The 27,672-nt window shown below is 41.0% G+C and overlaps 1 protein-coding gene across 3 annotated transcripts in view; it reads right to left on the bottom strand.

The window, feature by feature from the left end:
* Positions 1–450: 450 nt before the first annotated feature.
* LOC124612334 (DNA polymerase iota) overlaps positions 451–27,672 on the bottom strand; it is a 49,098-nt gene continuing 21,876 nt past the window's right edge. For all 3 annotated transcript variants that reach the window (XM_047140478.1, XM_047140477.1, XM_047140479.1), the window contains one exon: positions 451–2,575. In XM_047140478.1, coding sequence (XP_046996434.1) covers positions 731–2,566 — 1,836 coding nt within the window. In that variant the 5' untranslated portion in view covers positions 2,567–2,575 and the 3' untranslated portion in view covers positions 451–730. The remainder of the gene's footprint in view (positions 2,576–27,672) is intronic.

Genomic DNA, 27,672 nt, shown 5'->3' with positions numbered 1-27,672 from the left:
ATTTGAGTTACTGGACTACTTTTCAGTTTTACTTCTCATTAAAATAATAATACAAAAAATGTGGAAAAGTGAGGACTGTAACACTTATTTATGTGGTTTTTGTTTTGTTTTAAAGCAATATCTTCTAAGTGAAAGAGAAAGAACTAGCCCAATGTATAGCAGACTCTGGTACTTGCATGAACTGCAGCAACTGACTATAACCTAAGGGGTAACATAGCTACATTCATTCATATTATAGCTACGTTCATATTAAAACTGATTTCATGTTTTTACAGTGATTAGAGATCTGTACCACCCATTATTGGTCTAGTCCAGTGGACCAAAAATTACAAGTAGACAAAGAATTGACAACCATGTACCAGTCATCATGGCACTGTTATGCTCACTTTTGAACATATATATCAAAAATATATGTGTATTCTGGAAGACAGTCATACATTGATATTTATGTTTAAGTTAATAAGAAGTTAGTAATTGCTTTTAATTAGAGAGATTAATCAGGCATGAAGTTTGCTTTCATAACAATGTGTCTGAAAGTTAGCAGTTTTCTCCCTGGCCAAGTACATTATGCTTACAGCTATAAAAACAAATTACTCTGGATATTTCCTGTCCTCCACATTCAGTACAGTGAATTTGAGTGAGGTAAATGCAGATGTAAATGCTTTGAAAATAGGTGTGATTTATGAATATTTAATTTTGATTTATTACAGACATGATTAAGCTTGTGAAATTAACTAGCCTGCTTATCTCGAATGAAGTAATGCAAAATTGTATTTTTATTTCCTTTCACATTGCTTTTCAATTCTTTAGTCTTAGCTTTATAATTCCAAGATTCAACTAGTTCCATTTGCATTTCATACGGCAGTTCCCTGAACACTGATTGATCAACACCATCTGGACACTTACATTCAACAGGAAAGTCTCTTTTCGTAGCTTGCACACAATCATCTTCCAATGTACATACAGAATGCAAATAATCACTATCTAATTTTTTCTCCATTTTATTGTGAGGCAATTCTTCTGAGGAAGTTTCTTCAACAGAATCACTTGAATTCAGATGAATATCCGAGACTCTTAACTTGCTAGGAGATGCATCATCACTGTCATCATCCATGCACACAGTTCTCTTCCTTCTTGCAACCCAAGAATCTATTCTTGTTTTCTTTGGTGATGGTTCTGGTTCAGATTCTGAGCCAGATTTTTCTGTGTTATGAAAGCATCTATGAACTGGGAATGGCTGTGAAGGTGACTGCTCCATTCCATTACCGATCCCTGATAGATACTTGTAAGATGTAACTGACTGAACAGACAAATCTTTTTTTAAGAATGAAGCTATGGAACTTTTTCCCGTCTTTCGCTCCTGAAACTTGGTAAATCCTACACCAACAAGAGTCAGATGAAATGGTTTGGATATATTAACCATTTTGTGAAATAACTGCATGACTGAACTCATTAACTTTTCAGTAACATCACTTGAAAGCTGTTCACAATTAGCAGTAGTAAAAAATGATGGAGGTATATTACATTGTTTGCTCTCCCTGTGACTCACTTTTGTGACACTGTCATACTTTCTTACAGTTACTTTAACAGCACAAGGTATCCGTCCATCTTCATTTAACAAGACCATAAGTCTTTGCAGCAACACTGAAAATTTACTTCGCACCTCTGATTCCAAATTTACTTTTCGGCAACCATCCTCAAGGCTAATTGTATGTGGCTTACCAGACTGTTTTACAGGTAAATTATCAATACCAAAGCTTAGCCTTTTCAAGCGTATAGCATTATCAACACCAACCGCACGTCTTAATTTCTCCATGCTGCAGTTCTGAAGGTCACTGATTGATGTTATGTCTACTGATTGCAAGGTTTCACATAACCTGGATCCTATGCCTGGGATACATCTCAAACCTGGAAGACCTGACACTAAATCTAGGGCACAGCATGCAAATACGGTTGTTTGCTGATCAGGCTTATTAACAGAGCATACCAATTTTGATAATAACTTGTTGTACGATATTCCTGCACAGCAGGTTAAACCCAAGTCGCTTTTTATTTGCTTCCTAATTTTACTTGCAATATGCGAACCAATACACAGGCGTTCATGGCAGCCACAATCACATTCATCCATTATATTTTTGAATATTTTCCCATCTGCAGCTGCCCTCTCAGTTTTAAAGTCTGACTGAGATACCAAGTGGCTTACATCAACAAAATTTTCATCTAACCCTAATCGCTCAACCTGCGTACTGAAATTCTGTAATAGGTTTGTTACTTTGGATGACATTTGTCTATAATCATGCAAATCTTCTCCACAAACAAGCACTAACTGTGGACACAGGCTCTGAGCTTCTCGGACTTCCATGCACTTCTTAACACCATATTCTCTTGCTATGTAGTTGCAGGTAACCACTATGTTTTTTTGTTGTATGCCAACGGGTAAATCTTTCAGTGATGGATTTTTCAATATCTCCACTTGGGCATAAAAACAATCTATATCAATGTGAATAATGGTCCGTCGGTGATCATTTTGTGTACCCAACTCTAAAGGCTGTCCAAAATCATCCATAACAGTTACCTGCAACAGAGACATAACAACTATGTCAGTGTCATATGTATCAGTGTAGGACACTAAATGATGTCAGAGCTTACATATATGTTAAAGCCATTTAGAAACACCAGTAAAAAATGTAATTCCTGTGTCATCATATATACGTGTGTGTGTGTGTGTGTGTGTGTGTGTGTGTGTGTGTGTGTGTGTGTGTGTTTGTGTGTGTTTTGGGGGGGGGGGGCGCAGAAACCTTCACAATAACTTTTTACATTTGAAAAGTGTTACAGTTAGGAACAATAACTCTTTTTACTACATTGTCCTGTTCATTATGTGATACTGTTAGGCAGCTCTAGAAATATTCTGAAATACAACCATGTTTTGCTACCATTATATCATTTCCATTATTTATAGGGGTATTTACACTAACGCAGGCATATGTTGATAATTCTTCTCCCAGTTTGCATACGTAGTTCGGAGCCTCTTCTAGTTTCACTAGATCCCTATTTAGTAGTATGTAACTTGAGTCCCTAATTTTCACGCGTATGTACTACTGAAGGCAGAGAACATCCTCTTCCCAATTGCCTGTTTTGCAGTCATTCTTGAGCAAAGTGAAACAGGTAACTACCCTCCTCCACCACCCACACCGAGGACAACATGTAAGGACATTCTTTATTAACTTTATTTTCTATACATGAACATGTTATTTACTGCTAGCAGAGAGGGAAGGGGTTGCTTTAAATTACAATAAAATCACTTGTTACTTTCTTTAATTTTTTAGAGAATATGAAGCAATAAAGTTTTTCCCCCATATATATTTGAATATAGTATATACAATGTAAAACAAGATCCAAGCTATAAAAACATTACTTATATCTGTAGAATGCATCTTGTTACTAGGCAATATGTATGTACAGAAGTAAATTGTGGCAGAAGTTCTAACAAGACCAAACAGATGAAACAAGCTCACATTAGTTACAAGGGTTAAAAAAGTGTCTTTCAACAAACATGTATACAAAAACACTGCATATAAACCAAATTATTTTATTCCAGTGAAAGATAGCTAAATCAGGTTCTCTGAAAAGAAGTTGGTACATTAACAGTGCAGAACTGGACTTCAGAGGTCAGAGTTCCCTACCCACAGGGGTCATTGCACTGGTAGTGGGGGCTGCGTGGAGTGAACTGTGTCATTTATTAGGTTAGAGTGTCTTAGGAAAGGACAAAAATGGTGCAGGTGAAACACAGGACAAGGATTGCTGTAGGAATCATAGGTGTTATAGCAGTAAATTGTCACAGCTGTGATGGGAACGAACCCCAGCTCCAGGCACGAATAGAAACTCTTTAGCACAAATCGTTGTAGGTACTGAAAGCCAGCTGGATAAACTTAGCCAAAATTTTTACAAAGGACTTGAAGGTACCGAAAAATACACTCCTGGAAATGGAAAAAAGAACACATTGACACCGGTCTGTTGATGCACAGTCAGCACGGATTCCAAAAATTATGTTCTTGTGAAACACAACGAGCTGTTCATTCTCAAAAACTAATGAATGCTATCAAATGGGGACCTCAAACTGATACCATATTTCCGGATTTTCAAAGGGCTTCTGATATTGTTCCTCACAAGGGCTTAAAACGAAGTTGCGTGGCTATGGAGTATCGTCTCAGCTGTGCAACTGCATTTCTGACTGCATTTCTGACTTCCTGTCTGGAAGTTCACAATCTGCACTAATTGATGGACAGTTATCAAGTAGAACAGATGTGGTATCTGGCATTCCCCAAGGAATTGTCATAAGCCCTCTGCTGTTTCTAATCTATACAAATGATTTAGGTGATAATCTCAGCAGTCACCTTAGATTGTCTGCAGATGATGCTGTGATTTACTGTCTAGTAAAGTCATCAGAAGATCAAAACCAATTGCAAAATGGTTTAAACACGATATCTGTGGTGTGAAAAATGGCAACTCACCCCAATTAATGAAAAGTGTGAGATCATGCACTTCAATACTAAAAGCAATCTGTTAAATTTCGGTTACACAATAAATCACACAAATCAGACTGTCAATTCAACTAAATACCTAGGCATTACAATTACGAGCAACTTCAATTTGTACAATAACATAGATAATGTGGAGAAGGCAAACTGAAAACTGTGTGTTATTGGAAGAACAGATCTACTAGAGACTCCCTACACTACACTTGTCCGTCCTCTGCTAGAGTATTGCTGTACAATATGGGATCCTTACCAGATTGGATTGACGGAGAACAACGAAAAAGTTCAAAGAGCAGCTCATTTTGTATTATTATGAAATAGGGGAGAGAGTGTCACAGATATGATATGCAAGTTGGGGTGGCAATCATTAAAACAATTTTTCATTATGGCAAGATGTTTTCATAAAATTTTCAATTATCAGTATTTCCCTCTGAATGGGAAAGTATTTTGTTGATGCCCATCTACTTATGGAGGTATGATCACTCCAATAAAACATGAGAAATGAGAGCTTAGACAGAAAGATTTAAGTGTAAATTTTCCCTGCACACTGCTAGAGATTGGAATGGTAGTAAAATAGCATGAAACTGGCTCAATGAACCCTCTGCCAGACACTTAATTGTGAATTGCAGAATAGTCATGTAGATACAGATTTAGAGTGCCGAAAGACAAAGTTTGTAAAAATAAAATACGCCGACGTGTTAAAAATATGCAACAATGAAGTTTTGCTGTGGGAAACAATAGTGAAATTGGAACAATGATTGTGAAGATTTTCCGTATTTCCCTCATGTCAGAGAGTCAAGCTCAGCAGTCAATTCAGCCCGACATCGCACACTGTGTACACCTACATTTACACCCATACTCTGCAAACCAATGTGAAATGGCAGCGGAGGGTATGTGCCATTGTAACAGTTATTAGGGCTTTTTCCCCGTTCTATTCATGTAGAACTGTGGAAAGAATGATTGCTTAAATACCTCTACATGCACTGCAGTTAGTGTAATTTTTGTGATACCTATGAGAGCAATATGTAGTGGGGTGCAGTATATTTCTAGATCCATCAGTTAAAGTTAATTACAGAAACTTTATAAGCAGGCTTTCTACAGCATTGATCATGTCTATCTTGAAACATTCACCATTTCAGTTTTTTTGGTATTTTTGTGACATTCTCTTATAGTTGTATCTATTCAATATCCCCTGTTAGTCATATATTGTACAGGTCCCACATAATTGATCAATATCCTGGAAGTAGTTACACGTGTGTTTTGTATGCAATCTCCTTCATAAACTGATTGCATTTCCCTAGCATTCTACAATGAACAGTACACTGGAAAAATAACACTACCTAATCAACCCACAGATACGCCATATGTGTTAATAAGTCTCTCATTATGTTTAGCAAATTTTGTAAGTTCTTCATACTTTCAGTCACACACATCATCACACAGTGAAACTCAACACCGGTACCTGTGGCAACTTACAATGCATAGTATTCACCTCATTATGAGCCAACAAGAAATCCTTTTAGGTTAATTCTGAGATTTGAATCTTTTGTAGGGTTTACTGTATGTTACACATGTATGTTATCAAAGATTTAATAATGGATTTTTGTTGACAATAATTTATTGCCCAAATGAAAATCTGCTGACAGAAAACTGTGCAATGAACTTACCACTAATTAATGCTATGATAGGGCTGACTTTAAATGCATGCTGGGGAAGGCTCAACTTCTGAATGTGAAAGTCATATAAGTAATGGATTTGCTGAGTGTAAGGATTCTCGTTATTCTCACAGTCAACATGCTATCAGCAATATACAAACTATTTCTTTAAGAGATCATGCTATCACATTGTACCAACATCAGCTTCTGCAATATAGCCATCTTTCTGCAATTAACTTCATCAAGAACACACCTGGAATTGGAAGGTATGTAGATATTTGAATAGCTAACATAAAAGTTCATTCAACACAATTTTTTATACAACTGAAAATGAAATTAAATGATGGTAACTCCATGTTGAAATACCAACTACATAAGGAAAAGATAGATCACTACTTATAGTAAAAATTATACAATAAGTCACAGACAAGCACAATTAAAATTACACATTAGCTTTCTGCCACAGCCTTTGTCAGAAAAGGACGGAAGGACAGACAGACGTGCACACGCGCAAACACACACACACACACACACACACACACACACACACACACACACACACACACAAGCGCGCGCGCTTACATTCATTCATTCTTACATACAAGCAAACAAGTGCCCACCTCACACATACAATGGAGATGGCAGCCTTGTTTACACGAGGTGTGTGTTTGCTTCTGCGAATGGATGTGTGTATCTCCTTTTCTGTCGAAGGCTGTGGTGGAAAGCTAATGTGTAAATGTCTCTTAGCTGTCCCTATCTGCAACTTAATGTATCATCTTTACAGTAACTAGCAATCTATCTTTTCCTTATACTGTTACAAATGAAATTATTGAGATCAAAAACATTGAAGAGCACGAATTTATGGCCAACAATGGATAAACATTGACAGCGTTCTATTTAAGGCATTTCATAGGTTGCTGTCACTTGGTTGTATATTACTGATAATTTGGAAAGTTTACAGAGAGACTGTGAGATAAGGAAACAGGCCAGAATATATTTTGGGTGATGCCACGAAACTCATTCAGTAAAAAATAATTTGTTGCACAATTTGATAAGAAATTAAGTAGAAAAGAAAGAGGAAAAATGTAGAAATATTTGGTAGAAGTCTTTCCCAGATTATACAATCTTGAAGTAAATGTGACTGTTAATAAGTAAATGGAAGGTTTTTCGGGTTGATGTCCCAGACAATATGTTCTAAGTGAACCATCGAAGTATGGGATAAGAACATGGACAGCTTGTGGCTGGGGAACTTCAGATGTACTAAAAGTACAAATTAATGCAGGTGAAGCAACATGAGCAGCACCAGAAATAAAAAATAAAAAAAATAAAGTTAAAAAGGTATGATGATGTGTAAGATCTCATCAGTGAACCAAGAGGTGAGAATGTAACATACAACTTTTTTTACTTCCTTTGATTCCAGACAGCAGTTGTTAAAAAGGAAAGAGACACTATTAGGAACTCCACAGGAAATCATGTTAGAATTCCCACAGCAAATAATGAACAGTGAAGTTCACAGTCATCATTTAACTTCAAAAGTGACATTACTGTGGTCAATTACATCTCAAAGAAAAACAAAAATTTTTATTGGTATGAGTCATCACAATGGCAAAATCAGCAAGACATATGACAAGAACAAAGATTACAACAGAACAAAGAGGCTGCAAATAAAATGCATATCAATGATTGTATTCTACATTTCAGATATTTTTGCAGCAAGACATATGACAATAACAAAGATTACAACAGAAGAAAGATGCTGTAAATAAAATGCATATCAACGATGTATTCTACATTTCAGATATTTTTGCATACATTACTTATGTTTTCTGACTTCCATAGATCCCAGTTACAATGCAAACAAATTGACAAGAAGTATTCTTAGAAGAATTTGTAAAATCACTCAGAAAACAACATACTGCATCAAAATCACACCTTCCAACATCGAACAAATCAATGAAGATTTTCAAGAATATCCTAAATCCTGAAAATATGTATGCAGGAGCAACTGGCCACGATTGAAAGGCTTCAGGCTGCTGCCATCAGTTGCTGCGGAGCTGATGTGGGTGAGGCCACAGTTTTAACACCTTTGGTGCTTGCAGTGTCATCTGGTACCTCTGATGTTACAGTTCCTTCAGATTTGCTCCTCATGACCCGGTTTATATTCACCTGAGTGTGAATGGTGAACAATGCCGGGGCTACAAATCTCTGGGTGGCAGGTAAAAGTGGATAACAGCAGTACAGCTGTCATCTTCCACCTCAAAAATAACTTGTATGTCTTGCTGATTGCCAAAAGTACACCTCAGCCAACATGGGAGGATTTGTTTGTTGGGACTAGGGTCGACCTCCAAATTTTCAGACAATTCTCGAGAGGTTTGTTGGTCAGTGAGAGCTTCAAGGTTTGGCAGGTGATACAGTCCCTGTTGGAAATAGTAGTTAGGGTGGAAAGGAAGGCTACTTTCCACTCTGTATGCTTGGCAGGGCAGGGCAGGGGCGAGAGGGGGGGGGGGGGGGGGGGGGAGTTAGCTAATTGTGACTCAGCACCAATGATGCCTGCTGGGGGTCTGGGACCATCCTCAGTCCCTACAGAAGTCTGGCTGCATTTGTGGTGGTGTGTGGTTTGTCATGGTCATCAGCACCATATAAAATCCCAATTTTTACACAGTCCAATTTGTACCCAATCCAATCCAACCAGTCATGAATGATGATTATGATGATGAAATGATGAGGACAATGCAAACACCCTGTCCCCATACAGAGAAAATCCTCAACCCAGCCGGGAATCAAACCTGGGATCCCGTGAGCCAGAGGTAGCAACGTTAGGCACTACACCACGAGCTGCGGGCAGCTATGTTGGTGAAGACAGTTATCCTAATACATGGGGCAGAAACTGAGCTATTGATCTACAGCATCATTCCCAGAACTGATCACAATCTTCTGGTTCCAACCCAAATGGAAAGCTTCAATATCAGAGACTCAGATGATTCTGTAATGATCTTGGCTGCAGATTACTCCACTGCCAAAATCGTATGGCAAACTGTAGACCCCTTCTTAATAAGTCAGAGATGCACTACACACAGGACGAAGCTACTGGATTAGAAGAGTAAATCTGGCATATGCCTGTGGGTTTTTAGGATAGATAAATGCCTTTCACAGGCCCAACAACTGTTCTGTTTTCAGAAAGGGAAAAATAACAGCCCCAATAATTACAGAAAGAAATATTCATTATGGCAGATCACAAAAGAGAATATGAATGTCGTATTTGTTAACTGCAGGGGAGTCCACGGAAAGGACCCACAACTAGTCTCACTTTTAAACGGTAATATGTCAACACAGTGCGATAGGTAGAAAGCTGGCTGAATTCAGATGTTAATAGGAATGAAATTCTAAATTCTGTTTCGAATGTACACTGCAACGATGGGCTGGATGTTTGTGGTGGAGGCATTTATTAGCCATAAATGTGGTAATATCTACTGAGAGTAAATGTTAAAGGTGGATTTAAACATGGTAGAAAGATGGCTCTAAACATGGTAGTCTGATGATTTTATCAGTCTCCTGCCAAAGGCGTAGTAGTAGTGGAGGTATATTTCTGTGGAAACCCATAGAAAGGTGCCTGTAAATTTCCTGGCCATATTATAGTGCTAGGGAGTGATTTCAACTTACCAGCTTTAGACTGGGAGTTGAGTATAAATGAGTAGTGTACAATATGGCTTAGACAGGTATGTGGAGAGCAAAATTATGAGGAATGGAAAAGAATTTTAGTGGCTCAAGAGCTGGGTCAGAAAGCTGCACCAAAAGCAAAGAGAGCCTCATACACAGCCAAAGCCTTGTCAACAAACAAAAACTGAAAAAAGACAGAATTAGCCAAGAAAAGACATGTGTGAAGTGTTAAACATATTAGAAAGTAAAATTCTGTCAATCAATCTGACAGAAAATCCTAAGAAGTTTTGGTAACACATATCAAAGCCACTTGTCCACACAGTCAGCGACCATAATGGTGCTGAAGTGGAGGATGACAGATAGGAGGCTGAAACTGCTTACCTGAGGCAGACTGTGCTGAAATTCTTCTGTTCAACTGTAATACAAATATCAAATTACAGACATCTAAATAAGTGGCTGTGGAGTAGAAAACCAAGTAAACAGAGGAGACTCAATTGGACCTGATAGGATAACTATGCGATTCCGCACTGTGTATGCAAAAGAACTTGCTTAATTCTAGCAACTGACTACTGTAGGTCAGTGGAAGAACAACGTATTCCAAGTGATTGGAAAATTGTGTGGGTCATACCTGTTTTCAAAAAGATTCATTGAACAGATGTAAACAAGTACCAGTCTAGCCCTATATAGTTAATGTCAGTCTGTTGTAGAATTTTTGAATGTGTTTATGCTCACATATTATATTTCTGTAGATTGAAAATCTCCTAAGCAGGAATCAACAGTTTTATAACTGAATTGAAGAGCACATTTTAAGAAAATGTCGTCGATCTGTAAAGTACACCACTTAGAGAACACTAGTATGACCATTCTTGAGTACTGCTCAAGTGTTTGGGAACACAGGTTGGATTAAAGGCATTTGACACTAACAACAGAACAATCCTACTGCCGCCAAGATACACTTTGCAAAAGGACCATGAAGATACATAAAGAGAAATTCGGGGTCATACAGAGGATACAGACAGTCTTTTTTCCCTCTGTCTATTTGAGAGTGGAACAGGACAGGAAATAAATAGCTGTGGTACAAAGTATCCTCTGCTGCGCTTCATACAGTGGCTTGCAGAATACGTATGTAGATACAGAAGTAGAAGAGTTGCGTTGCAAATAAAATGCAACCTGCAATTCTTAATGGATAAAATCTTCAGACATAAAAGTAACTTTGGGCACAGCTCAAGGAAGTGTTACTGGACCATTCAATTTCTAACTTTCTTCTACATGCTGATGTTCAGAACAACGGAGTGCGTCTGGCTACTAATTTCATCTGGAGGCCGTACTGCACAAAGGGAAAGAGAAAGTCATAACATCCTGCAACCATGAGTTTGTAAAAGCATTGTGCAGGGGTTATAAAAGCATTGTGAAGAAAATGAGAAGTACTGGGAGGAGAAATCCATGGCCATTCAATATTTTAGTTTTCCCAATCTTGTGTGTTAAAATGTTGCCTATCAAAAGTGCCAAGAATACAGACTTACTTTTCATGTGTCAGTACACTCAGCTGAAATACGGGATTTCTATTACCAACTATCAAGTGAATAGTGGATTTGCAAGTCTGTCTGGCAAAACTCATTGCCTGAGGACTGAAATTTTAATGCTGAAAATACTTGTTTAGTGTAACTGCAATAGCAATGGTGTTAAAATTTTCAGTATCGTCTGCTGCTGCTTGTGCAGATTTGCAAAGTACTAAACATTTCGTGTTTTTTCAAAATCAGTATCTCATCACTACCGACTTTAAATGGCCGTTACAAACATCAACTGAAAATACAATTTGCTGTAACCAGTCACTATTACTATACGATACATTCCACTACATGTTTTAGCAGATCATACAAAGGTGGTTTGAAAAGTTCTCAGAATCACCATGAGAGATCAGCACTAGCACAACAAGTTGTTGATTGGGGGGGGGGGGGGGGGGGCATATCGAGATTCGAGCAGAGATTAAGTACTTCCTAAAGAAAGGAATGAAAGCAAAAGGCAGTCATGTCGATTTCTAGAATACAGTGTGGGACTCTGCTCCTTCATAGTCAACTGTTGCCAAGTGGACAAATAAATTTAAAATTGGTCGGGAGAGCTTAGATGATGATCTGCACAATGGTCGGCCAAGATGTGTCACTACTCCAGAAATCCTTCCAAAAGCACACAAAATGGTCACAGAGTGTCGCCGATTGAAAGTGCGTGAAATTGCTCATGCTTGCCAGATGTCATCTGAAAGGGTATATCACATTTTAACTGAAGAATTAGAAATAAAAAAGATTATCTTCGAGATGGGTGCCGTGACTCACGATGCTGGATCAAAAACACATGAAAATTGACATATCGGGACAATGTATAGCCCGTTTTAGGAGAAACAAACAAGATTTTTGTGCGCCAGTTTGTTACGACAGATGAAACTTTGGTGCACTACTATATCCCAGAGACAAAACAACAGGCAAAACAGTGTAAACACGCTGATTCTCTACCACCATACTATATCCCAGAGACAAAACAACAGGCAAAACAGTGTAAACACGCTGATTCTCTACCACCAAAGAAAGCAAAGACAATTACTTCAGCAGGAAAGGTCATGGCACCAGTGTTCTGGAATGCAAATGGGATTCTGTTTGTGGATTACTTCCTCACTGGGCAAACAATTACTGGAGAATACTATGATAACCTCCTGGAGAAAGTTATGTTCCATCAAGACAATTCACACCTGCACACATGGCAAAATGACATGAACTGAGGTATGAATTGTCGCCCCACATGCTTATTCATCTGATATGGGTCTGTCAGACTTCCATCTCTTCCCAAAACTGAAAATTTTTCTTGGTGGACGAACATTCACTTCAAACAAAGAATTGATAGCCAGAGTTGACAACTATTTTACAGGCCTGGAGGAAACATTTTCGAGATGGGGTCAAGACACTGGAACATCATTGGACAAGTGCATTACTCTGCGAGGAGACTACATTGAAAAATAAAAAAAAAGTTTCAGTGACGTAAGTACTTGTTTTCTATTCCATTGTGAGAACTTTTCAAACCACCCTCATACCTCCAACACTAAGTGGATTTATGCAAATTGATAATACTTGGATGTATCATATGTATGATTTTTGGGTAACCTGTGGAACTGTTTTACAGAATAAGACATAAAAACTATTTTAATACAAAGTTTAAAGTTACCTGGATTTTTTTTATTATACAGGTGGACAGTAATATAAATGGGATATCAAATTACTATTGTCTTTGAATGTAAAGGGATTAATATATCTTTACCCACCACCAACAAGGGTGATCAAAAATTACCTCACAGGTGCAATAAAAGTGACCCACTTCATAATACAGGTGATCCAAGAAACACATGGAAGCACTAAGAAACAAAAATACCACATAAGAGCTGTACCCACCACCCACTACTTGTATGTAGAAAAAAAACCACACACACACACACCATGTAATTAAGTAAACACTGGCATTTACATATCCAACCAAAATGCAAAAAGCTACACACATTTGAAACACCTGAAATATACAAACACCAAAGAAAACAACCTAAGTCCACCCTATTGTTGCTGTTCTTATTTCCAGTCCTAGGACTGATTTCATGCAGCCCTTCATACTAGTCTACCCTATAGTCTTGTGTAGTTCGCGAACAAACTAATTCAGAAGAGCACTCCCACAGGCGAACTACGACACTAGTTCATGGATAACCTCGCTATTTAGTTCGTTCGCTCTTTTCCAAAGACCAACGGACAATAGCGAGACGCAACGAGAGCCCGCAGTAGGCTTTTTTTTTTTTAAAAAAAATCATGTGTTTTTACATAATAATATGTAAATTTTTGTAATATTTCACTTGAAAATTAGAAGACTGATTATTTAAAGAATGATAATGCAAAGCACAAAAAGTATGCTTTAGAATACGATCTCACTCAGGGGTCATATTTTTTCTATGCCTAATTGTTTGGTAACAAATTATAAATGTTAGTGTTTCTTCTGTTAATGATAAAGGTATTACTGTTTGTGCAATATAGCACTTAACCTTTACCTAAAGCAGAAATATTTTTTGTTGGTTATTTCCAAAACTTTAAAAAAGTCGATTATTTATGAAAGTGTATTTTTATTCACAAAAAAATGCATTTAGCATATTCTGTAAGTAATATTCCTACAATGAACTAATAAATAAATAAATAAATAAATATATTTTAAAATTAGAATACTACGACTGCACTGTATGTAAAGTAAAGTAGTTAACTACCCCATTTTACCCATTGGTGTAAATAACTGGTTTATTTGCCCTTTCGAAGTCTAATTACTCGACATGAAACTGTAATAACACAGGCATTGGCAACACTGCTCATTATTTAAAAGATCAGCATAACGAATAATAGAGTGTGTGCAGTAGCGGTAGCAAAGCGAGCGAACTGTCTTTCTCGAAATTGAGATGGGAGCTAACGAACTAAAAGAGCGACCTAATTCGCAACAGAACCGCGAACTAAACTGATCATTCCCAGTCGCAAACTATTATGCGTAAGACTACTATCCTATACTACTCTCTTCACTTTTATACGACTACTGCAACCTACATCCATTTAAACTTGCTTACTGTACCTAAGCCTACATCTCCCTCTCCAATTTTTATCCACCACACTTCCCTCTGTAACCAAATATAACAAACTGACAATTCCATAATGCCTCAGGATGCATTCCATCCACCAATTCTTTCTTTCAGTCAAGTTGTGCCTTAACAGTCTTCTTCCCCAATTCAAGTCCGTCCTAAATGGTACAATTTACAAAAGTATCATCACTAAAGCCTGCACAACACAATTAACCCTTTAATTACCACTGATTTCTGCATGAATTCACACATTTTTTAAGAATCAGTACCTTTCACATGAAACCACCAATGCTACTGCGAGAGAGAGAGAGAGAGAGAGAGCTTCTGGTACACTGAGACAAATCCTCTTTGATGATGATGATGATGATGATGATCATAATTGGTTTGTGGGGCACTCAACTGCGCGGTCATCAGCATCTGTACACATACCTAATCAGAACACAGTCCAGTCTAGCCACTTCCATGACTGATGATGAAATGATGAGGACAACACAAACACGCAGTCCCCGGGCAGAGAAAATCCCAAAGAATCCTCTTTGACCCTGTCCATTTGTATCAGCAATCATGATGCAGTTGTGGCAACAATAATGACCAAAGTGCAAAAGGCAGCTACAACAAGCAAAAAAAAAAAAACAGTACTGTCATATCTCGATGAGGAACACGAAACTTTCAACACAGAACAGAAGCATGTACAGAAACTACAGCTCAAGTTTAGAAGAGTAGTTGACCATGCACCAGACAGATATCATACCCAGAAGAATAGTTTAGTTTATAAATCGAGTGACCCTCCTTGGTATACAGTCACTGTAAATAAACTTCTAAAGAAACTGAGGATACTGCATAACAGGTGTAAACCAAAGCACAGGACTGCAGAGAAGGAGATGATGAATGAGAAGTGTTTCGCAGTCAAGAGAGCAATCCATGAAGCCTTCAGTGACTACTGTAGCAGAATGCTGTCAAATGATCTTTAAAAAAACCCAAAGAAATTCTGTTCATATACATACGCTGTTACTGGCACCACAGTTAACATCCTGGCCCTAGCAAATGAGACAGGAATTCAAATTGAAGGTAGCAAAGCAAAAGCTGAAACCCTTAACTCTGTTTTCATATTTTCCTTTACAATGGAAAACCCAACAGAACTACCCCAACTTCATCCTCATACCACTGATGAAGATGAGTGTAGTAAGTATTAGTGTCAGTGGTGTTGAGAAACAGTTGAAATTGTTGAAACTGAACAAAGCAACAGGGTCTGATGGAATACCTACCAGATTCTATATTGAATTTGTGCCTGGGTTAGCCCCTCTTCTAACTCTTCTATTGTAGATCCCTCAAACAAAAAGCCGTGCTCAGTAGTTGGAAGAAAGAACAGGTAACACCAGTCGACAGGAAGAGTAGTAGAAGTATTTCACATAAATACCGTCCAACATCTTTGACATCAAATTGTTGTAGAATCTTAGAACTTATTCTGAGCTCAAACATAATGACGTATCTTGAACAGAATGACCTGTTCCATGCCAACAGCATGGGTTCCAAAAACACTGATCATATGAAACCCAACTCACACTTTTCTCACACAACATACTGAAAACTTTGGATTACAGCAGTCGTATACACACAGTATTTCTTGATTTCTGAATAGTGGTTCACTCAGTACCACACCTACCTTTATTGTCAAAAGTTTGATTGTATGGGGTATCAAGTGAAATCTGTGATTAGATTGAGGACTTTTGGGCTGGGAGGACACAGCATGTTATCTGGGATGGAGAGTCATTGTCAGATGTAGAAGTAAATTCAGATGTGACCCAGGGAGTCCTTGCTGTTCATGTTGTATATTAATGACCTTGTGGACAATATTAACAGTAACCTCAGACTTTTTGCAGATGATTCAGTTATCTATAATGAAGCACTGTCTAAAAGAATTAGCATCTTTGTATCAGTCAGACCTTGGTAATATTTCAAAGTAGTGCAAAGATTGGCAATGTGTTAAAGCAGAAATTTAAAACTGTGCACTTCATAAAATGAAAAGACATAGTATCCCAGGACTGTAATATCAATGAGTCACAGCTCAAATCAGCCAACTCATACAAATATATGAGTATAACAATTTGTGAGGATAGTTGGTTGGTTGGTTGTTTTGGGGGAAGAGACCAAATAGCGAGGTCATCGGTCTCATCGGATTAGGGAAGGATGGGGAAGGAAATCGGCCGTGCCCTTTGAAAGGAACCATCCCAGCATTGGCCTGGAGCGATTTAGGGAAATCACGGAAAACCTAAATCAGGATGGCCGGACGCGGGATTGAACCGTCGTCCTCCCGAATACGAGTCCAGTGTGCTACCACTGCGCTTTGTGAGGATATAAAATGGAATGAACTCACAGGCACAGCTGTGGGTAAAGCAGGTTCTGTTTATTGGTAGAATACTGGAGAAATGCAATCAGTCTGCAATGGAGATTGCTTACAAATCACTTGTGAGACCCATTCCAGAATATTGGAACTTGTACCAAATAGGACTAATGGGGGATACTGAATGTATACAGAGGAGGACAGAAAGAATGATCACATGTATGTTTGATACACGGGAAAGTGTTACTGAGTTGCTGAAGAAACTGAACTGGCAGACTGTTGAAGATAGATGTAAATTGTTCTGGGAAAGTCTGATAACAAAGTTTCAAGAACCAACTAAGTGATGACTCTAGGAACAGACTACAGCCACCTATATATCATTAACATCGGATCCGTGAAGGCCAGATTAGAGTAATTACAGCATGCACAGAGGCTTCCAAATAATCATTCTTCTCACACTCCATATGTGAATTGAACAGGAAGAAACCCTACTGACTGGTATAATGGGACATAGCCTCTGCCTTGCATTTCATGGTGGTTTGCAGGGTGTGGGTGTGGGTGTGGGTGTAGATGTCGATGTAATGCATTGCAGCAGTCACTAATAGTGTTCAAAGCAACAGTTGATGCAGAGATCGTGCTACCTGATTGTAGAAGATTTTGACATGGGCTTTTTGTATAGCGCGCATACTCAGGAGATCACAGACAGTGAAAGTACATGTATATAAGATATTGCAACAAACCTGAGTTTGTACTACTGCTTTTGTGAGTTTTATTGGAATAAAACCACTGGCACAGACTGTTATTCTGATACAAAATTTATTACATTTTACACCCAATTTGCTCGTTATTTTACTATAATTTGTTTTAGGCATTATTAGATCATCAAAATATCGAGATGCGGGATTTTATCTCGGAAAAATGCAAATCTGGTTTTAAATATATCACATGGAACGATGGGCAGTTGAAAATTGCGTGTCACGGTGGTTCCAAAGCAAAACCACTTCCCTGAAACAAGTTTGTTTACTTTTTGCCATTTTCTTCTTTATTCATTACTTGCTATGATGATAAAGGTTAACTGTGTGAAAAAATTTGAAATTGGGACTCAAAGAGTTAAAGGTCAGTTTTTTTTAAACCCAGTAATTGTCTCTCATTGTCATATAGAAGTTTGAGATTTGGTTCAAAGGTGCCCATAACCTTCCTCTGTAATGGTACAAAAATGTGGGGACCTGCGACGTCACCCTCGGGTTTCGTGATGCTTCAAACAGCATTTTGTTAATACTTGCCAAAAAAGGCCAGAGCTCAGATGTACAGGTAAGTTGTAAAGTGGTTTAATGGTGTCATATTGACACCAAACTTCACCATAAATCTGCCCAATGCCACCAAGGACATCACATAATGGGCAGGTTGTTACACCCCTAGCATCCCTCCAATACATATGTTCTGTAGCAGGAGCTAGAGCAGCAGCAGCATAACCTGCCTGCATGGACCCATGCATCAATCACAAGGTCTCTCGGTAGAGGTACATTTTAAAGTGCTCAACAAAGGAGGGCGGGTGGGTGACACCGAGGGTGTTGCCAAACTGGGAGGTCTTAGAGGGACCCTTAACCGTTTTATTCACAGATGTGTCAATGTTCATCCCCCTGAGATCACAACACAAGAGGGTGGTATGAAACAGTACGGTTGGAAAAATAAAACTTGGGCACCTTTCGCTGCTTCGGATCACATTCAAATTTCAAGTTTGTCAAGAATGTCATCCTGTTGCTAATCAGACTGTGAACTGATGTTTTTAACATTAACATAATATTTCCTTAAAACAAGCAGCTCTCTACAACAACCTGAAATCAACACGCCAAAGAAAGGAGTGGTTTGAGTGATACATTTTATGCCACCCACTGTGGTATTTTCATGTCAATTGAGTGGCAGTGTGTCTGAAATGTTTTCCCCAGCCACCCGAAAGAAAACAGCATGATTCAACTCAAGGCATTACAGTTCTGACCTCCATCACAGAGGTGCCAAAAGGAAGGGTGAAATAATGGTAAGAGGGGCTGTGATGAGCTTCCCATTGCATGAAACATCCACATGGTGGTTGGCAGACTATGATCAGATTGGATTAGATTCAGTTTTCGTTTCATAGACCCACAAATGAGATGAATCTCGTGGGTGTGGAACATATCAGAAAGTATAAAACAAAAAAAAAAAACATAAAACATTTGATACTACCCTGACCATGAAATTTTGTGCCAATGAGAAATGATTACACCACTTAACACCTCACCTGGATGTCGGAGCTCTGGCCTTTTTTCACATGTGTGGACGCCTTGCTTTCTGAAGCATCGCCAAGCCCAAGGACGATATCACAGGGGTCCATGCTTTTGCATTGTCACAGAGGAAGGTTGTTGGCAGCTTTGAGCCACATTTCAAACTCATATATTGCAATGGGAGACAATTACAGGGTTTCGAAAGAGGTATTTTAACTTTGTTGTGCATATTTAAAAAAAAACTGCACACACACAGCATCCATTTAATATAATAAGTAAAATTTGCCTTTTTGTCACTGTTGGGAGTACTATTACTTTTTAGAACCTGTGTGTTCTTTGTACTTATTAGTGTATAAAATTACCCCTTTGCTTAGTTCAGTGTGTACTCTGTGATGTAAATATGACAAGAGAAAGGAAGCTGTGACCACTGAAAGTTACTTGCATTTATGTTAATATTTATGTATGTAATGTCTTTGAGCTTTGCATTAAAATAGATTTTGTTTTCTGCTGCCAAACAGCAACATAAATTACTTTAATACCCAAATCTCCAGATCAGTACTAAACATTGTATGTCAATAGAGTATCAACCAAAACACTGATTTAGTTCGTGCTGTGTGCTGTAATCCAGTAGAAGATGCATAAATGGTAATTAAAAGTAATACCAGAACTACGGAGTATAGGAAAAGTGTATCTGCGAGGAAAGAAAGTGTAGATCATTGGTAGGTTGGTAGAGCATCAGATCATCGTACTAAAGGTATGGCGAATTTTTTAAAATATTTTAAGTATGAAATTGTTAAGTCGGAGACATTTTTCTGACATCTAAAAGGACATTTCAGAGTTTGGAGCACTGTTCTTTTAGCAATCTGCTTTTGTTTCATTAGTTGAAAGTGGCAAACCTATAGTGCACATCTATATACATAACACCACACCTATCTATACAAAGGTACACTATAGGTCTGCTACTTTCAACTAATGAAGCAAAAGCAGACTGCAAAAAAAAAAAAAAAAAAAAAAATTTTCATAAACTGTTAACAAAAATTCGCCACTAGTGGGTTTCGAACTCGGGATCTTTAGCTCTACCAACTGAACTAGCAGAGATCCCCCACGATAGCAACTCACATATAGGCTTTTCCTACACTTTGTAGTTCAGGTGCTACTTTCAACATCTCGTTACAGAAAACACTGTAAGGTATTATGAAATATTTTAGGAAACAGTCACAGCATTTGACTCACAACATGAAATTCATGTCTGAAAACAAATTCAGCAGTGTGGAAAACACCAACATCCATGCTACAGAACAGATGCTCTACTAGACAACAGCACACAGCACAAACTAAATTAGTGTTTTGGTCGATACTGTATCGACACACAAACTTTGGTACCAATCCAAGTGTCTGACATCTGGAGGTTTGGGTGTAAGATACAATATATCCACACCTTATTAAATGACAAGTTCCATGATGCTGAATGAATAAGTCTCCAAAACATGCAGTGGAAAGTACAGTATAATAAACGTGACTGGTTACAGCAATTTTTATTCCCAATTGACATTCCCTTAGATATCTGCCACATTTTTGACAGGTTCTTTCTATTAAGAAAATCAAATCATAGTTGAGGCAATTTTGCTTACAATCAGCTTTGGAGTATTGTCTGGAAAGAAGCAGGAGCTGTAAAAAAGATTATGGGGAGATAAAGGACAGAGAAAATTATGATACACAGCAGCATCTTGTTACAGAAAATACTGTAAGGTATTATGAAATATTTTAAGAAACAGTCACAGCATTTGACTCACAACATGAAATTCATGTCTGGAAACAAATTCAGCAGTGTGGAAAACACCAACATCCATGCTACGGAACAGATGTAAGTCATATATCACACAGATGAAAAGAGAAAATAGAGATTCAATGAAATTACAGAAATATGCAAAATGTGCAATAACAATTTCTTTTAACTGTAAGTCAACTCAAAATGAATCTTTCTCACAACTGGTTTACCATTTCCAATATAACAGATTTGTAACACACTCATGAAAGATGATGTTTTGTAGACAAATAGTGCATGAATAGATGCAAGTCACTGTAGCAGAGGACACATATAGCTAGATCATATACTAAGCATTATAACCATATCCTGGAAATATATTTATTTCTGTAATACATATTTTCAATCATATCTGATCCAAACAGTTTCGCTCAGTGGTGATACCTCTTCACAAGAAAAGGAAAACTACGATTAGTTGACTTCTAAAGCCTAATACTAATAATTAATAATTTCCTGTGGCTCAATGGCCTGGTTCAAGTCTTTTAATCTGACACCATGTCAGTGACTAATATGTCCCTAACCTACCCCAGATATCCAACGGGGGAAAAGGGACCAACAGTTTAACATGGAATCCAAACGAGCCATTTTTGTAGTGTCTCCATCACACTGACAGGTGAATGTTAGACTGAGTTACCTGCGGTCTGACTAGAATGCAATTCTGTGACCTTTTTGTTTCCAGGCACATGCTTTACCACTAGACTGCAAAGCCCAACAACAGAGTAACATTTTTTTACTTCATAAATAAGTGTGACATCAATTTTGTAATTTAATTAAAAGCATGCAGTGGTCTGTCAATGGATGTGCTGCAGTAGATACACCAGTTCCCATTAGATCACCAAAGTTAAGCACCATCAAGTGTGGTTGGCACTTGGGATGGATGACAATCTGGGCCACCATGCTAGGCCGGCCTGGGGTGCACTTAGCCACATGATGTCAATTGAGGAGCTATTTAACTGAGTAGTAGTCATTCCACATGAAAAAAAAACAAAAACTGACAATGGCAAGGAGAATGGTATGCTGATTCCACACCCGTCCATGTCCGCATTCGATGATGCAAGTCAGCTGAGGATGACATTGTGGTCAACTGGTACTATTGGGCCTTCTGAGGCCTGTTCAAATGGAGTTAATTTTCTTATACAATTGTCTACAAAAATCTGCCACACCGACGTCTCTCTTGGGAGGTCAGGATCTGCCTGTCACAAGACAATTTAAAGGGGTGGTGACAGAGGCATAACAATACATTACAAATCTAGGTCCAACTGGTTAGTGGCACCATGCGAGAGGCTCCAGACAGTGTAACAGTGAAGAATGAAATAGTTTGTGAGGAAGATAAGACCAGGCACTCACAAATATCATCACAGCAGAGAAGCAGCTACACTTTTTGCAGGGGTTCCTGTACAGAGACGACAACCTCAAGAGATGCTCTTCTGTTTTTTTTTTTTTTTTTTTTTTTGTGCACAACTTCAATGGTCATTAGCACCCTGACTACGTTAAGAATGCACCGCGAGGCACAAGTTTAAAACAACAACTAAAAGGGAAAACACGATAAAAGACAGACTGACAGGCATAGGATTAAAAAACAGCATCATCAAATGTCCTTAGAGAGGTTTGTCAAATTGATAAAACGAAGAACGCAAGCAGCTGCTCGTGGGTCATCCACTAAAATGGCATCTAGAGTACATGGCAGGTTAAGATCTAGACGCAGTGTGTTAAAATCCGGACAGGACATCAAAATGTGGCGGACCGTCAGCAATTGCCCACATGGGCAGAACGGCGCCGGCGCAGCCGTCAGCAGATGGCGATGGCTGAACCGGCAGTGTCCAATGCGTAACCGGGCCAAAACGACCTCCTCCCGCCGAGAAGGGCGGGAGGAGGACGTCCAAGCCGCGGGAAGAGGTTTCAAGGCCCGAAGCTTGTTGTCTGTAAGTGCAGCCCAATCGGTATGCCACAGCGATAAAATGCGCCGACAAATTACCCTGCTACAATCCGACGAAGGGACATAACAAGAAGCTGTCCGAGGCTGGAGGACCGCAGCCTTGGCCGCGGCATCTGCAGCTTCGTTCCCAGGGATACCGACATGGCCAGGGACCCACATAAAGCTAACCGGAGAACCGACGTCCACCAGCTGCTGAAGAGAGCGTTGGATCCGGTGCACGAAAGGGTGAACCGGATACGGATCACCGAGGCTCTGGATGGCGCTCAGGGAATCGGAGCAGATGACATAAGCAGAATGTCGGTGGCGGCAGACGTAAAGAACAGCCTGGTAGGGGGCAAAGAGCTCAGCTGTGAAGACCGAACAATGGCCATGGAGCCGGTATTTGAAACTTTGTGCCCCGACAATAAAAGAACACCCGACCCCATCATTGGTCTTTGAGCCATCTGTATAAATGAAGGTCATATTGATGAACTTCGAACGAAGTTCAACAAAACGGGAGTGGTAGACCGAACTGGGGGTAACCTCTTTTGGGAGCGAGCTGAGGTCAAGGTGAACGCGGACCTGAGCCTGGAGCCAAGGTGGCGTGTGGCTCTCGCCCACTCGAAAGGTTGCAGGGAGTGAAAAATTAAGGTGTTGAAGGAGGCGACGAAAGCGAACTCCAGGGGGTAGCAGGGCAGAGACATACAACCCATATTGACGGTCGAGAGAGTCGTCAAAAAAGGAACGATAAGACGGGTGGTCGGGCATTGACAGTAGCCGACAGGCATACCGACAAAGCAGTATATCGCGCCGGTAGGTGAGTGGCAATCCGCCAGCGTCAGCATGAAGACTCTCTACAGGACTAGTATAAAACGCTCCGATCGCAAGTCGTAAACCCCGATGTTGTATGGAGTTGAGGCTGCGTAAGATGGATGGCCGTGCAGAGGAGTATACGAAGCTCCCATAATCCAGCTTGGAGCAGATGATCGACCGATATAGACGAAGCAGGACGGTTCGATCCGCTCCCCACGACATACCACTGAGAACACGGAGGACATTTAAAGAACGGGTACAACGGGCAGCCAAATATGACATGTGGAGACCAGCTAAGTTTCCTGTCAAATGTAAGACCTACAAATTTTGTTGTCTCCACGATTGGGAGGGCAACGGGACCGAGTCGTAAGGACGGTGGGAGAAACTCTTTGTAGCGCCAGAAGTTAATACAGACCGTCTTCTCGGCACAAAAACAGAAGCCATTGGCGACACTCCAGGAGTAAAGACGGTCAAGAGAACGCTGAAGACAGCGCTCCAGGACACGTGTACACTGCGCACTGCAATAGATGGTAAAATCGTCCACAAAAAGAGAGCCTGATACATCAGCTGGGAGGCAATCCATTATTGGATTGATCGCGATAGCGAAGAGAGCGACGCTCAAAACTGAGTCCTGTGGCACCCCATTCTCCTGGCGAAAGGTGGCTGACAGGACAGAACCCACACGTACCCTGAACTGTCGATCCATTAAAAAGGAACGAATAAAATGAGGGAGGCGACCGCGAAGGCCCCATGTATGCATGGTGCGGAGAATGCCCGCCCTCCAACAGGTGTCGTAAGCCTTCTCCAAATCGAAGAACACAGCCGCGGTCAGGCGCTTCCGCAAGAAGTCACTCATAATGAAGGTCGACAAGGTAACCAGATGGTCAACAGCAGAGCGGCGCCTACGAAATCCACATTGTACATTGGTAAGTAGGCATCGAGACTCCAGCAGCCAAACCAATCGAGAGTTAACCATTCGCTCCATCACTTTACAGACACAGCTGGTAAGTGAGATGTGTCGATAACTGGAAGGCAAGTGCTTGTCCTTCCCCGGCTTAGGAATCGGGACAACAATAGACTCGCGCCAGCATGCGGGAACATGTCCCTCAATCCAGATGCGATTGTAAGTACGAAGAAGAAAACCTTTACCCGCAGGAGAAAGGTTCTTTAGCATCTGAATATGAATAGAATCAGGCCCTGGAGCGGAGGACCGTGATCGGCCAAGTGCGTTTTCGAGTTCCCGCATGGTGAATGGGGCATTATAACTTTCACGATTCGAGGAGCGGAAGTAGGTGGCCTAGCCTCCTCTGCCTGTTTGCGGGGGAGGAAGGCAGGGTGGTAATGAGCGGAGCTCGAAACCTCGGCGAAAAAGCGGCCGAAGGCATTGGAGACATCCTCAGGGGCCACAAGGACATCATTCGCGACCGTCAAGCCAGAAACTGGTGAGTGGACCTTAGTGCCAGATAGCCGGCGCAGGCTACCCCAGACAACAGAAGAAGGAGTAAAACTGTTGAAGGTGCTTGTGAAAGCAGCCCAGCTGGCTTTCTTGCTTTCTTTAATAATATGACGACACTGTGCACGTAATTGTTTATAATTGATACAATTCGCCACTGTTTAAAGGTGTGTAAAGCACGTCGACGAGCACGTAAAGCGTCTCTATATGCTGCGGTCCACCAGGGGACCGGTACGCGACGTGGAGAAGTAGTAGGGTGAGGGATGGAATATTCAGCAGCAGCGAGAATGACTTCCGTGAGGTGTGCGACCTGACGATCGCAGCTTGTGAAGGTTTGATCCTGAAAGGTCGCCCTGGAAGAGAAGAGCCCCCAGTCTGCCTTGGAGATGGTCCATCTAGATGAGCACGGAGAGGGGGTATGCTGCAGGAGATGGATAACCCAAGGGAAGTGGTCGCTCGAATATGTATCAGAAAGTGCATACCACTCAAACCGGCGTGCAAGTTGGGGAGTACATATAGAGAGGTCTAAATGGGAATAGGTGCGAGATGTGTCCGAAAGAAAAGTAGGGGCGCCAGTATTGAGGCAGACAAGATTGAGCTGGTTGAAAAGGTCTGCTAACAGGGAGCCCCTCGGGCAGGATGCTGGAGAGCCCCAAAGGGGATGGTGGGCATTGAAGTCTCCAGTTAACAAAAATGGTGCACGTAGCTGAGCAATAAGTTGCATCATGTCTGCCCTGGTAACGGCAGATGACGATGGAGTGTAAACGGTACAAATGGAAAATGTAAAAGTGGGGAGAGTAATGCGGATGGCAACTGCCTGCAGGCCGGTGTGCAACGTGATGGGATCGTAGTAAATATCATCCCGGACCAGCAACATAACCCCTCCATGAGCCGGGATACCTACCACAGGGGGTAGGTCAAAACGCACATAGGTGTAGTGTGCCAAGGCAATTTGATCGCATGGGCGTAGCTTCGTTTCCTGGAGGGCTACGACGAGCGGACGGTGCAAGCAGAGCAGCAACTTCAAGTCCTCTCGGTTGGAGCGAATGCTGCGAATATTCCAGTGAATAAGTGCCATCGTAAGAAGAAAAGGAAGATGAAAGAAGGGGTCACCTTGAAGGCCACTGAGGGCCTGGCTTCGAGCGAGCACTGCCGCCGCTATCAGTAGGCGGACAGTCATCGTCCATTGGGTCTATAGGTTCATCGGCCATCTTGGTAAGATGGCCGGGAGGGGGAGCTTCCTCCGCCGGTGAACGGCCAGATGTTCGGCAACCAGCGGTGCGGCCAGGCGAAACGGATGACGGCCTGGGGCGGCAACCGCTGGGTGGCGCAGGAGAAGAAATGCGCCGTGGTGGAGAAGGAGAACTGTGCTGCCTATGAGCCTTCTTGGAAGGAAATTTGGTGGAAGTATCGGTCGAAGGCTGGGAGGTCGAGGTACGTAGGAAGTCTGCACGGGACGGTTCCTTCTTGAAGGCCCGTGTATCTGACTTCTGGGTCTTTGTCTTAGCAGAAGCTGATGAAGGGGCTGGTGTCTGTGGGGTGATGGGAGGAAGAGGAGACGTCGACCGCGCGATCTTAGCACTGGCCGAACGCACGACCGTGGTGCTGAAGGTCAGATCGCATGTCTGGGTTGCCACCTCCCTGGTAGGCCGAGGAGAGGCGAGGACAGTACTGTATTTCCCCGCTGGGAGCAGCGTGGGCTTCCTACTAGCCAATAGCTTGTGAGCAGCCGAGGTGGACACTTTCTCTTTGACCCGAATTTCTTGGATACAGCGTTCTTCCTTATAGACAGGACAGTCGCGGGAGGATGCGGCATGGTCACCCTGACAGTTCACACAACGAGGAGACGGAGGTGGACAGTCACCCTCATGGGCATCCCTGCCACAAGTGACACATTTAGCCGCATTGGAACAAGACTGTCGAGTGTGATTGAAACGCTGACACTGGTAGCAGCGCGTAGGTGTCGGGACATAGGGGCGAACAGAAATAACCTCGTAGCCCGCCTTGATGCGCGATGGCAGCTTAACACTATCGAAGGTCAAGAAAAGTGTCCGGGTCGGTACAAGGTCATTGTTGACCTTTTTCATGACCCTATGGACAGCCGTCACGCCCTGCTCAGCGAGGAAAGATTGAATCTCCTCGTCAGTCAATCCGTCAAGGGAGCTAGTATAGACTACACCACGAGACGAATTCAAAGTTCGGTGAGCCTCCACCCGGACAGGGAACGTGTACAGGAGTGTGGCCCAAAGCAGTTTTTGTGCCTGAAAGGCGCTTTCAGTATCTAGTAATAAGGTACCGTTACGCAACCTGGTACAAGATTTGACAGATCCGGCTATGGCATCTACGCCCTTCTGGATAACGAAAGTGTTGACAGAGGAAAAATCCTTTCCGTCCTCAGATCGAGAAACGACGAGGAACTGTGGGGCAGGCGGTAGTACTTTTGTCACTGGTGGCTCATCATGTTTCCGTTTTCGGGCAGAAATCGAGAGAAATGGAGTGAAATCCATTGCGGAGGAATCCCCCATGATTGCCAGCGTCTCCGATGGCGCGCTCCTTCCTTGTGGGGACCCTCTCAGAG

This window comes from Schistocerca americana, chromosome 4 (assembly GCF_021461395.2).
Source record: "Schistocerca americana isolate TAMUIC-IGC-003095 chromosome 4, iqSchAmer2.1, whole genome shotgun sequence".
NCBI lineage: Eukaryota > Metazoa > Arthropoda > Insecta > Orthoptera > Acrididae > Schistocerca > Schistocerca americana.
Note: the sequence above shows the minus strand (reverse complement) of the source record. Positions and strands in the feature narration are given on the sequence as shown.